We start from the raw sequence: 16,240 nt of genomic DNA on the forward strand, positions 1-16,240 counted from the left end.
TTCAGTTTTGAAGTAAACTAACTTTTATTTACTCAGTTTAAAAATTTGGTCTCATTATTGGCTCCATAGAATTTATACAAAATTTAAAAATCTTACAACACCAGGTTGTGTCCACCAGGTTTACTTGGAAGCACTAGCTTTCAAAGCGCTGTTCCTTCATCAGGTCTTTTTCAATATATAATTTGTTACATCACACTGTAAACTTTTGCTATAAATTCTGTGTCTCCTACGATCTTATACTCCATAACCACCTGATGAAGGAGCAGCGCTCTGAAAGTTAGTGCTTCCAAATAAACCTGTTGGACTATAACCTGGTGTTGTGTGATTTTTAACTTTGAACACCCCAGTCCAACACTGGCACCTCCAAATCATAGAATTTATACAGTTTCATGTTAGAGATTGGATGTGCATTTTTTCTAATATCTGAACCAAATTGTGTGACTTGAAAAATCTGAGAGTTGAATTTTACTAGACGTTGGCTGTGTTAATTTTGGCAAATTTCATGGAGAGTTTCATTCCATGAGCCCTATTAAGCTATCTCATATTTTCTACCAAAACTTGCTTCCTTGCCTATGTACCACATTCCAATGGGGCTCTCTTGTCACTTTCTCTGAGCACAGGTGAAGGTACTGGCTGCAGGGACATTCTGGGATTCCAGGCATTGATATCATCTTTGAAATCCATCTATGCACCCAGTCAAGCACTAGCAATCTGCAGCTGCCCTGCACAGTTCCTATAAATTACTCAGATATCTTGTACGTAGCAAAATTAGCATTCTACTTCACCGACATTGACCTGGAAGTCTGCGTGCAATTCCTGGAGCTTGTCCTGAGATTTTGGTGCCTGGTTTCCAAGATGGGAAAACCAAAGGTATTTGTGTTAGCACTATGACCTTCATGTTGGGAATTGTTGCTGTCTAGTTTATAGGTGGCAGGTGGAGAATGAGAAGCTGGCATATCAATGAGATGAGGTTATATAATAATGGGGATTTTCATACAATTAAAACAATGAGTTAAACATATTTTAAAATATAATTTTAATACATGAAAATAGGCCTCTTATGAGAATCTTGTTTTTCCATTCAAAACTTAGTTGGAAACTGGGATGTTTTGCTCTTGATGCTGGGAATATCATAACTATCAATCTCATGATTCTCTTAACTTTCACACCAATGCTTACATCATTCACTGGATGAGAAGATTCTATCCTATTTGTTTGCACATCTTATGCAATCATTTTTTTTCCAAAGATGGGATCCATTCTCTTGACTGTTGTGATTGGGATATATTCTGGATTAGGAGAAAAGCAAACTATTTATGTATACTAGAATGATTCCAAACCCTCCTCACCACCAATAAATGCTAAGTTTGTTCACATTGCAGCAAAGTCCACCCTGGTCTTGCCTGTTGTCTATATGAACATTTTCTTTCTTAAAAGGTCTTTTACCCATTGAGCTATCAGAGCTGTTTTTTTCACTCTGTTCTGACTTCTGCTCCAATTTTTTTTTCTCTTCCTTCTTGAAATATTTTCTTTGTTCAGCAAGCTATCACGTATCATATCAAACTGTGCAATTTGTGTTCTTTGAACTGTTGAGCAGAACATATAGATAATTTGACTACATAGCAAAATTACTGGTTCTTTGATTCAGACACTTAGCGGAATCTTACCTAATGAATCCTATAGCATCAACTGTTTGCCTGTCATGGCAACTGTAGCGGAGTCTGTCATGTCTTTAGCTGCACCTCTTGTGGAGGGAAATGAATGAGGATTGGGGATAATTAGTATAAAGCCTAGAGGTGACCACACCAAAGACTTGCATAATCCAATATGAAGCAGAGTTTTTAATTGGTAACAGTACATAACTCAGTGGTCAGGTCAAAGCTGTAACTCTGTTAAAGGATTAAATTTCTGTTGAAGTGATTTTTCCCCTCCAGCTGTACAGGTAGCAGATGGTTTCTATCTCAACAGTTATAGTTGAAGCAGTCTCTCCACTTCTTGTTGGATATGATTTATTGCTTGTCCCAAGACCCCACTTAGATTCAATAGTTTGAACTGAATAAAGGTACCATATGTGAGTTGGGTAAATCATAATTAGTTACAACTGTTGAAGAAAAAAATCTCTTTTTTAAAATATTTAACTTTACCTGCACATAATTGACTTTGAATGTTCAGATGAAAAGTGATTATCTCTCAGTACTTAACAGGAAACAGTAAATTGTACTACACTCTAAAATATATTTCCTTAATAGGAGAGATAATTTCTTACAATTAAATTTGGCATGTAACTGTGTTGTAATATTTTTTTAAAGTTACAATATAGGTGCTAAGTTTTATGGTAGGTTAATGAAGTCCAGGTGCTAACATCATTAGCCTGTTTCTGTGGATTTTTTGCAACTGATCTTTGCAGGTTCAGTCTAATGACTGGAGAGTTTCAATGCTTAGTATGGAAGGCTAATGAAAATTACCTAAATTCATGCCTATAATTGTAAACACGGAATGATAAACAGCTCTTAATAAAATATTGTTTAAAATTACTTGAAAGTGAATATTTTGTAGCTTATTAAAAATAAACCTGAAAAATATTTTTCCAGTTACATTTATAGATCACTAACTAAAAATGAGTTCACGAACTACCTGTACCTTAAATTTGAGTTTCCCTAGCATGTACATTATCACTTGAGGGCTCATTTTCTAATCAACCTGGCTTATGGGAGAAGCAATTTGCCAAGCACCTCTGTTCATTTCTGATTTTGCTTCAGTGAAGCTTTGGCACATATTTTGTCTATGTTAATGTGCTATATTAGCATAAGTAGCTGCTTCCTATTCCTCTCTTCTTCCAATGAGCATAAGCAGTTATAATTTGAAACCATTTGTTTAGTTTACAGTGAGAACTGAAATTTCGTCATGTGTTAAAAGAGAATTCCTATATGAGGGAATTCCGCAGAAGAGGTGACTTCAAATATAATTATTTTAAAATAATTAAAATAGCTATTAAAGTCATTGGCGAAATAGATATACTCAATAATAGCCAATGTGGAAAGGCTAGCTCCATACATTTGATTTTCCTTTTCATCTTGCACTGTAAGTAATATAAAAATGTTGTAATGTTATTTGAAGATGAATTTATATTCAAATTACTTTAAATTGATAACTTTTTTTTCTGTTTTTCATTTAAAAATTCTGATTCCATTCAAAATTGAGATACAAAAAACTAGCTAACTAGTTGACAAAACTTGACAAAATTAGCTAACTTTTGGCATATGTGATAGGTTGAAATTGAATTGGCTTTGATGCTGATCCCAGTAGGAGGGTTCATTAAACATTTTAGAGCATTTTTTCTGCATGAATCCTAGGGATGATTATCAATAGTGCTGGATTTTTATGCTCATTTTCAGAGCCGCTGACTAAAACTACCACTTTTTTTAACATAACTGGCCTTCCACTGACAATATTTCTAGTCTGCTTAATTAATCTCACCTCATCACTGTATTGTAATAAAATGTTTATTTTCAGTACTTCTGCATTAGAAAGCATTGGTTCTATGTGCTGTATCATTTTAAAATGAATGTGGGCATTTTTTAGTGATTGATCCTCTATTTGTAGAATGAGTTATATGTACTACAATATCTAGGTAATGGTCTTCATGCCATATTTTAATATTGAGAAATAGCTGCTTGGAAAGTTTACAAATATGAAGGATAAAATAATATATACAGCAGAGACACAGGGCATTTGACCGAAACAATTTATGCTGGTATTTCTTCTTTATTCATGCCTTTTCCTCTCTTGCCTCATCTAAATCTACCATTGTTACTCTCTATTCTCTCTTTCCTAGCTTCTCCTTCACTGCATCTAGACTAGCCCAGATCCTCTAGTCTCCTGTTTGTCAATCTATGACAGAAGATGCATGTCGGACCCTGTAGAAGTCTTGATGTATAGATCCACGTGAGAATAACCTAGGAAGTTTAAACTTCTAATGGGCAATTCCCCCACCTCCTGGGACCCAGCTCAAATGTTTTTGACTCTGACCTAATATGAAGTGATTTGGGGCAGACCTGCTCAACTTAACTTGATAGTTACCCAGGAAATGTTAGAGTTTTTAAAATCTGGTCTGACACTTGCGTAATTCCATAAAGCAACTCACTTAACTAACCCCCAGCTTGACTTTAAATAGTTCCTTGTCCCCTAACCAAATATCACTTGGCCCAACAGTGACTTTCACCCCAACACAACCATACTGCTACATCCCAACAAGCTACTCCAAACCAGTTCTAACACACACTTTGCCACCTCACCCACTCATCTATTTTTCTTCTCACCCATTCACTGATCCACACTCAAAGACTGGGCTTCTAAATTTGCCAAATAGAATATGAAAACTAGTGCAGCAAAAGAGGCATGTTCTGTTTCTCCTGACTCTGTTCCACTCAATTAAATTCCCTTTTCATTGCTCTGCTGTGCAGTTCTTTTAAACTGGTATTGGAAGATTCTAAAAGAAATATGTAGCGGCCCTGAGTCAGATTAATCTTTGTCACTGCTTGGAGATTCAGGCAATCACTCATTTCAACCACTCCCTGTGGTAAGCAATTTCCTATTCCCAACACTCTTATAAAGAAATTATTTTCTGAATTCCCTGAAACTGGCAAATAATCCAACTTCTATAGATACTCTCTAATCATGCTACTTTGTTGACGCCCAATTCATTTGCACCTTATTTGATAATTATATGGCATCTTATCAAAGGCCTTTTATAAATCTATATAAGTTGCATTTACTGATTTACCATTGTTTACTCTCTCACCTCCTTAAAACAATCCAGTAAGGTTGACGAAGCAAGTTACCTCTTGAAGTCCACATTATTCGTTTTTTTTAGTTTCTAGAAACTATCTCCTTTAGTAGGGATTTCATTGATTTTTAAACCACCAATAGTAAGCTGAATTGTCAATAATTTCCTGCACATGTTCTGTGCCTCTGCTGAAATAGAGACACTGTTAGCTGCCAGGACTTTGCTGCTATCTACTTTTGAAATGAGTTATTAAATATATGAAGAAATTGTATTATCTCTTCCCTAGCTTTAAAATGCTGTAAATTCACTCCATCCATACGAACGGTTTTATCTGTTTTGAGTTTGTTTATTTTATTTCAGTACAACCCTTTTTTATATTAATTGCATTTATCACATCAATCAATATCATGTATACCTATTTGCCTTACTGGTAAATACAAAACAGAAGAATTATTCAATATTTCTTTCATTTTGCCCCTGTGATGTTATCCCATATATCCCTGAATGAGCCTTATTGCCAGTCTTCCTTTTATATTGATCTGTTTGTACTATTTTACTATTTAATGTTCTTTCCCTGCCTCACTAATTACTTGACATAATTCCTAATCTCTTCTTATTCTCTCATCAAGCATTCCTCTGCTGCCTATATACTAGATAGATATTTCCTAATTCTCAATTGTTCCCTTACATCTTTATTTATCTCCTGGTGTTCGATTTGTTCTTTGCATCTAGAATGGTTTTCATCAGATGTAAATATTTCTCTGTCATCATCTCAAAGTATACTGTATTATAGTCCTTGTTGAAAATGTGTTGCTGGAAAAGCGCAGCAGGTCAGGCAGCATCTAAGGAGCAGGAGAATTGACGTTTCGGGCATGAGCCCTTCTTCAGGAATCCTGAAGAAGGGCTCATGCCCGAAACGTCGATTCTCCTGCTCCTTGGATGCTGCCTGACCTGCTACGCTTTTCCAGCAACACATTTTCAGCTCTGATCTCCAGTATCTGTAGTCCTCACTTTCTCCTCTATAGTCCTTGTTGCCCAGGTGTTCTTCTACTTTTTCTTTCCTTCCCTTCCCTGCTCTGCTCCAGATCACAGGATGGATAACAAGTCTTCCCCTGTTGGGTTTTTTATATAATGGATGAGAAAGGAGCCATACATTGTATGAACTCCATTTCCTTATTCTTGTCATCTACCTCTTTTTATATTGACGTGGACATGGGCAATGCTGGCTGGCCAGCGTTTATTGCCTATCCCTACATGCCTTTGAGAAGATGGTAGAGAGCTGCTTTTTTGAACCACTGCAGTTCATGTGCTGTAGGTTGATTCACAATGCCCTTAGGGAGGGAATTCCAGGATTTTTACCCAGTAACAGTGAAGGAATGATATAGGCGATATATTTCCAAAAGATGGTGAATGGCTTGGACATGGTGGTGTTCCCATGTATCTGCTGCCCTTATACTTCTACATGAAAGTGTTCATGGGTTTGGAAGGTTCTGTCTGAGGATCTTTGGTGAACATCTGCAGTGCTTCTTGTAGATAATACTACACAAATTCACAAAAGATCCTTCGACAGCAGAGTAGTTGAAATTCCCCAAGATTACTATTCCAGGTTTTTACTTCATTCCCAGGAGTTTCTGAAGATTTCTTTATCTTCCTTAGTGTGATTTATCCTTTAATGTATTTCATCTATCCATATGGATTCTCTTTTCACCTTGCTGATAGTTGCATTCCTTTTTCATGCTGCCATAATGCTGTCCTTAGGCAATCCAGCTACTTCTACTTTTCTAAATATATTCGGCCCTTAATATTTAGTTCCCATGCTCAAATTTCACTAAGCATGTCTTGGTATTCCCTACTATGTCTGCTTTCTCCGAATGTATAATTGTTTCTAACTCTTCTGCTTTACTCTGGACACTACATTGCTCTACAGACAATTAAATTCCTTTTTAATTGGATTCTTTTTCACTTTATGCTTAACCAATTTTTTGGAATCATGTTCCATAAATGTTTTCCCTTGCTTTATTCTTTCCAAAGTTCTCCTGCCCTGTTTTGTTTCCATTTAGACCACTGAAGTTTCTTATAGGTACCTCTGCTCCTCTCCCAACCCCAATTTTAAAGGTTCCTCCCTATTTCCCCTTTCAACGAGGCCAAAGGTCCCATTGTGGCTCACGTGGAGCCCATCACATCTGTACAGCTTCTTCCGGTTCCAAAAACAGAACATGAGTTGAAGACTCTCCTTGCCAGCTCTTTAAACAAGCCAATCCTCTGCTCTGCCTGCACCTACACCAATATGCACGTGTCTTTGGCACCAATCCAGAGACCATGACCCTTGTTCTAATATTGACCTGTAATATGTTCCTGACCTCAACTGTGCTGCTTCAGAGGATTTATCCAGGTTGGCTCGCCACAGGGGAAGAGAAAATTGGAGTGGATTCCCACCAAGTAGTTCTTGTATGTGTCTTCTCAGTCAAGGGGATCGTGATGTTCAATGAAAATTGAGCTGAGGTGACTCAATATTTTCATACAATTCAGTATGTTTGAAATGATATGTTTTTTTTTCTAACAATACATGGAGTTGATGCTCCCTGTGGTGGTGCAGACCTTTATGTATAGTGAAACTGAGATTGATATTTTTAATGGAAGTGTATATGAAGTCAAATATGAATTATTGGATACTTGTATCCCATGGTTTTATTTTAACAGCAGCTTGAGCTAAAATGTTTTCTGAATTTTGTTATAATATTTGATTAACTTACACATGGTTTAAAAAAATTTTGTTATAATATTTGATTAACTTACACATGGTTTAAAAAAAAAACAATTGATTAAAATATAACCACTATTAATCATTTTGTTAAACCCTTTTTTTTATCAGTTATACTGAGTACTATTTGGAGTCTAATATGTTGCTGGTGGTGCAGGCTCAGCTAAATGTCAATGTATGCTGCACATTTCAGATCACTGAATTAATTCTGTGTTTCCCAAGATGTGCAGCACAATGTTCCTGTAGTAACTTTGTATATTCTTCAATAATATTTCTTTAGGTATGAAGATAAAGCTGCAAAGGACCTAGACAGATACAATTCCCAGCTGAAGAAAGCAATTGAAGAAAATGTTCATAGAGAAGAACAGAATCAACAAGAATTGGCCCCAACAATTAAAGTTGATAAGAAGCAAAAACACAACACACCACTTTCAAATCAGCAAATTTTGGATAAACTTTTCCAGTCACAAATCCATAACAAAAAGAGTTTGGAGTCACCTTGTAAGACAGTAGATGTTCCATTTTCTTTAAACCATTTAAAAAGACAGCTTGCAAGACTTTCCAAAAGCCATGAATCAGGTGCTGAAAGACTTCGTCTCATTAACTGCTTGACTTCTTACAATGGATGGATTGTTGCCTCTGAAAGGAAGCTGATGTTGCTAAATCCTTTTCGGGTGGAGGAAGCTCTACTATTTAAAAGGCTGATGGAGAATCATATATTTCAGACAGAGGCCCTTGATGCACCAATAGCTCTAACTAATAGGTATTATTAATGTAATTAAAGTATATGACATCTCAGGATTTTTATACATACTTTTGAAATTATAATATTTGTTAAGTTTGATATTAGTTTTCTGTAAAAATAATTACTTATCAATTTTATAGCTGTTGAATGCCCATTTTTCACTTCAAATATGCATGATCTAGAAGACTCAAGAAAATTTTAAGCAATTCCTCTTGAACCCTGCTTTCCTTAATAATTACAAGCTTAGTTGATTTAAGCTTTTTGAGTGTTGTCAGGCAATAAAACAATGCAGTACACATATTACCCATCTATACTGAAGGAATTTTGAAAGACATTAGTATTGGTGATTATTGATGCAAACAGCACTGAATTCTAACTGTAGTTTCAAAATATTTTCTACTGTAAATTTTCACCAGGCTTAATTTTTGCCTTCGATGTCCATTTTGTCCTGTTGTGTGCAACTACATGTATTAAAAATGCTTAAAATCAGATGGTTAGAATTGCATGAATTGATGTTAGGAAATTTGATTGAAACACGAACTATTATATTCGTTGTTAAGCATTTAGCATTCTACTGCTAGTTACTGCCACAACTAACCATTTGTCTAATGTTTTTCAGCCTGCTTGGTGGACCCCAGTACATAGATGGTCTCTGTAATATGCAAAAGGAATACAATACATTGACTGAGATAACTTATTTTACAGATCCTAGACTTGTATGTAATGGGTTTAAGATACGACTAACACCAGGTATGTTGTTAGAACGAAGATTAACTGTGCTGTAATTATTAAAATAAATCAAATATTCTAATAACGTCAAGAAAGTAGGTTTACTTATTTCAAGCTATTTTGATTATTTCTGGAATTACATGTGCAGTGCATCCATTTTAAATCAGCTGGAGGCTTTTCAAATCGTTGGCCAATTTGTGTGTTTTATCCAAAGATTTACTTTTGTTCAGAGAAGTGAAATAGATGTTTCTAAAATCATTTGGAGAGAGCTTGAAGTCATTTCTCTTGCAGTACATTTATTTGACATATGTGACTGCAGTGAGGTGTCTAGTCTGATATTTGTTGGATTTAAGCAACTCATATCTACAAGATTTGATTGAAATAAAGAATCTCAGGTAGTATGGGAGTGCAATATTTAAACGTTAAAATCCATTAATGCTGTCTGTAAGTACTTCATCTACAAGTTGTCAGAAGGCTGCTAAAGGTAGGTTTCATTTTTTTGGTTATTTCCATTATAACCCAAACTTTTGTGTATTTTTCACCAGCTGGTAAGAACTGGAAGGTTACTTTAGCCTATTAAACTATATTTAATCCATATGTACTAAAACGAGCTATGAGGTGTAAAGGCACTCTTTGTCATGACCTTTTTGCTGGTAAATGCAGTTTTTGGGTCACCAGCAATCTATACTTTACATAATCATCCATAAAACATACAAAATGTGTCAGAGATAAGGCATTCTACCCAATAATAGCAATAAATTATTCTGACAGAATTGCTGTGTCAGTAACTGGTCAGTGCAAAAAAGAGCATCAGTTTTTTTGCAGGCACACCTTCCTCACATGGAAAAAATTTTAGGGGTCTAACCTTTGCAACAGATTTGCAGTGACAGCACATCAAACCAAAGCTGTGCACCTGGGGGAAAAAGTTGAATTTTGGCCTTTGGCACAAGCACAAACATTTCCATTTATGGAAACTTGTAATGCATTAATCTCCCACTAACAAATGTTTAATGTTGAAAGCTTGTCAGTTTTCTCATTTTTGGCATAATCTATGTACCATATTTAAGATTTTTGGAAAATATATTTAGTGATCTTAAACAATTTTGAAGTTGATGTTTTAAGCAAAGTTCAGTAAAATACCTGACAGGGTATACACAAATCACCAAAAGACGAAACTTGCTGTTATACAGCAAACATTTGTCTCCATAATAATTTGTAACATTGTCTACATCATGGGCACAATGTAAATTCTCAACTTGCATTGCTTTCATTAATTTGTTATTTAGAGCTTTAATTTAGTCAGTCAACATAGCTTTACTCAAACCTCTGAACTTTCAAATCAGCTCAATTAAAATTTAAATTGATTGCCTAAGTTAATGCAAACAAGTTTTCAACATGAGATAAAAGGGTCAGAGGAACTATTTAACTGTGGAATGAAATGGAACATAATTGATGCATATGTTGGTGATGTTCTCACATTGGATTGTATCATCTCTGTTTACTAAAGGGGTTACTATTAAGAAGAGAGAATAATGGGAGAAAGTTATTTAAGCCATGTGTACTAAAATGAGTGAGAAAATTATCACCTGAATTGACTTTTGTCTTTGCCAATTTCCATCCTGAAATAAATTTAAAAGAAGAGAAGTTGGTTGAACTCCTCTTTTGATATTGAACAATATACCTTTTTTAACAAATGCTTTTGGGTTTATTATAAAACTCAAAAATCCAAAGAGTCTTTCAGTGAAAGATAAAACATAGTTGAAAAAGAAAAGTTTGTTACCTAATATAAACCTTAGTTATGGAAGTATGTTCTCAGTGGATGGAGCCAGAGAACATTTCCACTTGAGATTGTTTAAAACAGAATGATTATTTCCAAAAAAAGGTCACCATGTGAAGATTTATTTTCCTCTTGCTGAGCTGATGGTTTTTCAGAGTCCCTGCCAGGAAGATCTTCTAACATATATGTGCAATTCAGCAATACGTCACTCACACATTCCACTGGGGCTTGCTCCTTGTGCAGGGTGATGCAGGCACTGACCCTGGATGAAATTTGTTATTAAACATATTTGACAACGGATTCCTTTTCTTGGGGAAAGACACACTGCCTTGTTTAAATCTGCTTAGTATTGCCATCCCTGAGAGGTTGCCAAATGTCACTCAGGCCATGTGGGAATTGTTAACACAAGGAGAAAGTCAGGGCCTGAGGCAACTTTTGATAAACCTTGCAAAGATTTGCAGCTGTAGTTAACTTAAGCTGAAATAGCTATAGCACTTCAATTTCAAAACAGAGCTCATTTGTATTTGTCAGTTCATAGTGGTGCCGAAGGAAAGTTTAAGTTAGTACTGTGTTTAAATTTTAATTTTTTAGTAATCGTTTTTTAAAATGTATTCACTTATTTAGTTGCATGTAATACAAAATACTTACAAAATACTTTAAAAGAATACAATTTGTTAAATCTAGAATTGTTCTTGCTCTCTTTCGTGGATAGGTGCTTCAACAGCAGAGCATCATTTGGAAATCCAAGAAATGACCAGGTGTTTACCTTTCTATGGTATATCAGATTTACGAGAAATTCTGAATGCAATTTTAAGTAAAAATGCCCAGAGTGTCTACCAATGCAGACCTCTAAAGATTGCAAATTATTTGGAGGTAAGATACATGTGGAAAATAGTTGAAAAAGTGAAATAGCAAATTAGCAGGTGGTCTTTTTGGAAGTCACCAGGCTTTGCACTCAAAAACTGACTATACTAGAACAGGAGCAGTGGGCGGCACGGTGACACAGTGGTTAGCACTGCTGCCTCACAGCGCCAGAGACCCGGGTTCAATTCCCGACTCAGGCAACTGACTGTGTGGAGTTTGCACATTCTCCCTGTGTCTGCGTGGGTTTCCTCCGGGTGCTCCGGTTTCCTCCCACAGTTCAAAGATGTGCAGGTCAGGTGAATTGACCATGCTAAATTGCCCATAGTGTTAGGTAAAGGAGTAAATATAGGGGAATGGGTGAGTTGCGCTTCAGCGGGTCGGTGTGGACTTGTTGGGCCGAAGAGCCTGTTTCCACACTAAGTAATCTAAGGATAAAATGTGCTATTAAGTTGGTTTCATTTATTTATACTGGTGTTCAAGAGATAAGTTTAGATATTAGTGATATGAAGTGATCTTGTAATACATTCTAACACTTTTCCATGTTTTTTTATTCCACTTAAGTTTCTCCATTCCTTTGGGATGAAGCAGGGAATACTGATATGATTCTAGCAATGGTTCTGTCTAATTTGACAGAAAGGGAATGCTCATAAGCAATGGAATGTCTTCCTGTACTATTTTTGCCTCCTTCCTCAGGGGAAATTTGTTTCTCGGTCATTGATAACTGAACCTGAGGTTGAGAGATATCATGAATGTCATGCACAACCCCTGATTACGATGCAATGGCACACTATGTTTGCACATACGCTGACGTACCAATAGTGGATAAGAGAGTTTTGAAAATTTCCAACACACAAAATCTCCCTTAAGCAGCACGACTTTAAATTTGCTAGTGATAGCTGAAATGGCTTGAGATTTGTTTCTATGGTTCAAAAATAAATGGAGGGATAAACAATGCAGGAGATGAGGCAACAAAATTATTCTGATATACTTCAGCATTCATTAACATTATCATGCTAGTATATACATCAAAGGTCACTGGCACAGATATCCTAAAGCATTCAAAATTGATAGTTTAGTCAGCTAACCATCACAAATAAACAAATGTCATGGTACCTCACCCATTTTACGTTTTCAACCAAGTTGATAAGTATTCCTTTTGCAGCCCAGTATTTGCACCAAATCAAAGCAGTTGTCCCTTTGCACGTTGAAATAAGTCTCTAAATTATCAGTTTTGAATACTTTGGGATACCTTGCCAATACCCTATAATGTATGTATAAATGTGACAAGAAGCACTTGTGTGTTTATTTCCTGCCACCTCTCGCTTTATTCCTGATTGTGGCTCCCATATAAGGAGATTTACTTTATGGTCAGGCAAGGCAGTAACACTAGAAATTAATACATCCCACCATTCAGTTTTCATTGTGATTATGTAACATAACTGAAAGTTTACTCATCTATGTTTAGTTAGCTGATCTCAATGAGGATATTGCCAAAAGGCACTACTGTAACGGGTGTCAGACAATGAACAGTAAATTTGTACAAATTTTTTCTTCAGCTTTTCTGTGGACATATGCTGGAAAGGGAGTTTGTCTGGATCTTTGCCAGGCTACAGCTGGACCAAGCTTTGTTGTACTTACATTCCAGGTTCATTTGAAAAAAATGGCAATTTGAATGAAATAGCAGATTGTTAACACCAACCTAGAGTTGGAAAATAGGGTAAGGGAATCACAAAGATAACTTGAAGTGTGAAATCGAGGTAACTGATGCATAAGCTCAAGGAAAGAGCTCAAATCACAAGAGGCAATAATTCCTTTGAATAATGCACACAACTGAATAAATTGCAAGTTTAAAATGAATTTCAGGACTGTCAATAACACAGAATAATTAGAACATTTACCTTTACCAAGTCGGTGTCAATGCAATATTGACTCCTGTTTACATTTTAATCTCTTAAGAAATTCAATATGATCATTGCTGTTCTAGCTTGGTGCTGAATGCTAATTTTAGTTTCAGACAAATATTTAAACATCTATTCTCTGTAATCCTTACACAATTAACCATACTCAAATCTGAAGGTACTTCAGTTTTTAAAAACTGAGGCCAGTTTCAGGAATGCCTGGTTTGTGTACTTACGCTCTTGACCTTTGCCCCTTCGTTCCTGCCAGTCGCAAGGGCCAAAGCTAGGGGCAAAGAGCAGAATCCAGTGACGTGTATACACAACCTGCTTTTCTGCATAATTTTATCATGGATGAAGGTCGGAAATAAATGTTTTAATTCCAGTTCCTTATTCCCATGTCTGATATACAGGTAGGAAGAGGACAAAGAAATAATTTTCTGAGAACTCTGGAATGCTGCAGCTTTTTAAGACTGGAAATCTTGCAGTTTAACTAAATGTTAGTACATTAAAATATTCCACTTTAGCAGTAGGGTCCTGGTTGATATCTGCAGTTCTCACATGATGAACACGTGATCTATTCCAATATTAGTAAATGCCAAATAGCAGTTTGACACACAGGGATTGAAAATTCAGGGGAAAATTCCTAACTCCCTTGTGTACTGCTGCACATTTGTAATGTACTGCAGCACCAGATGCAAGATATCAACAGTTGTGAGGTGAATAAGGGGGTGATGTAATTATTTTTTAAATATTATGAATGTCTATTTGAATGTGCAAAATGCAACTCAGTACTCTAGTAGCTAACAACACTTGTGCTATAATTTTGCATAAATGCTTATTATAATGTATGACTTACAATTTTCCAAAGGGAGAAGCTGTCCGTCTGGCTCGGCAGTTACCTCTGCATTTTTCAAGGGAAGACATAGAAAACACAATGTTCAGAATGCAGCAACATCTGGGAAAAGACTGCAATAAGTGCATTCATGATCGTCCATTTTTGCATCATTTAGCAAGTATACCAGAAACCGACTGACTGGGCATAAAACACAGCAAAGCTAACTAGTGTCAATTGCTGCAACTGTAAATGCAATAAATAAGTGAAGTGATGGAAAACTTTGAATATAAACAAAAAAAATACCATGTGGAAGCTTTGGTACATAATTTTTCAATGTTTGATTTCAACAAATTGTTTAAAATTATAATTTTGCGTTCTAAATATTTCTTTAAAGGCAGATTTTTTCATTATTTGCACTCTATTTTTAAACTCTCATTATAGCAATTATAATCCATGTAAAAACAACATGCAATTCTGATAGAATAGGAATGATCATTCAGAGCTCAGCACCTTTCACACTTTGTTGTGGTATTTCAAACAGTAAGCCTGAATATGCTAAAGGCAATAGAATATGTAATATCAGCATACACGGTTCATAGCTTTCAGCCTTTGTATCCTTATCTTTTTGTTGAAAGTGGAATATAAAAATTGAAATATTTGTATTGTCTCATTCACTATGCATCATTCCCTGAAAACCCATCTGTTCCCGTGCCTTTAACAATGTAACTCAGTAAATCAGCAGCTGGGAAAAGGACAAGTGTGTCATGGATCAGTTCATGTTTCGCACCCTATCTTTTCCCTGTGGGAAACAAGTTACCCAATGTACAAGCTGGAATTGGTAATTTCCATCCTGGAGATTTTTGCCTTTAAGCCTTTGTTTACATTCTTACATGAGTATGGATATTGTATCTTCAAAACTTAGAAGTAACTTTAGAAACAAATTGATGTTTGTAAAAAAAAAAATAAAGTTTTTTGTAAAATCACCAATTATTGAGACTTGTCAAATTTGTAAACTCTCGTGTAGTATGTAAGGTTTGTGAAGGTTTATGTAGTATTCTCAGGAAAAAAAGTACAAATCTTTTCAGTAATACAAACCACCTCCAGAGATCGGTTATTTTTCCCAGAAGAGCAGATCTGTAACCAATTTTTATGCATCTGATGCCAAAACTTTGTTTTGGATTTTGCTTTAGGTATTCCTTGCAAATCTATGCTTCTGATTTGACAGATGATTTCTTTCTCCTCCACAGGGTAAAGCGCCCATTATTACCAAAACATTTTCCTCCTTGTGTATTTGATCCTGTCTGACCAATGCCAGTGTGTTAGCTTCCTCTCATCACACAGAGAATTTAACAATCACTTCCATAATCACTTGCGAGAACACATGGAATGGGAAAAGGAGTTATCCCATTTTGTGTAATAGTTCATTTTTCAGAAATCCTGAAAAATAGGCAGCCATTCCTATTCTAGATTTCCAGTTGTAATGTTATTCCTTCGGTCAAAAAAAATACTAGCAATCTCAGCCAGCCCAGCCATTGGCCCAGATATTCCAAGGAGCATTGTTAAAAAGTACTTCAGTGTTTGCAGTGGACTTCCAACTACCTCCTTTAAAGAAACCACTCCCAATTTCTCCACAAAATTGAAATAAATTCCATGTCCTCCTTATATTAAATATAAATATCTTCATAAACAGAGGTTAACACCATTTAAAATTAAAGCCAGCCTGCACTCATTGAAGAGAAAGTGAGGTCTGCAGATGCTGGAGATCAGAGCTGAAAATGTTTTGCTGGAAAAGCGCAGCAGGTCAGGCAGCATCCAGGGAACAGGAGAATTGACGTTTCGGGCATA

The 16,240-nt window shown here is 35.8% G+C and overlaps 1 protein-coding gene across 3 annotated transcripts in view; it reads left to right on the forward strand.

Annotated features, from left to right (window-relative positions):
- Positions 1-15,375, forward strand: part of pms1 (PMS1 homolog 1, mismatch repair system component) — a 113,717-nt gene extending 98,342 nt beyond the window's left edge. The window contains exons 10-14 of one of the 3 annotated variants that reach the window (XM_043692841.1): positions 7,828-8,310; positions 8,912-9,042; positions 11,511-11,671; positions 13,971-14,056; positions 14,429-14,516. In XM_043692841.1, coding sequence (XP_043548776.1) covers positions 7,828-8,310; positions 8,912-9,042; positions 11,511-11,671; positions 13,971-14,054 — 859 coding nt within the window. In that variant the 3' untranslated portion in view covers positions 14,055-14,056; positions 14,429-14,516. Of the gene's footprint in view, positions 1-7,827; positions 8,311-8,911; positions 9,043-11,510; positions 11,672-13,970; positions 14,057-14,428 lie in introns of all 3 variants that reach the window. The other 2 variants (XM_043692840.1, XM_043692842.1) reach the window with 2 other exon arrangements.
- The last annotated feature ends 865 nt before the right edge of the window (positions 15,376-16,240 follow it).

This window comes from Chiloscyllium plagiosum, chromosome 7, assembly GCF_004010195.1.
Source record: "Chiloscyllium plagiosum isolate BGI_BamShark_2017 chromosome 7, ASM401019v2, whole genome shotgun sequence".
Lineage (NCBI taxonomy): Eukaryota > Metazoa > Chordata > Chondrichthyes > Orectolobiformes > Hemiscylliidae > Chiloscyllium > Chiloscyllium plagiosum.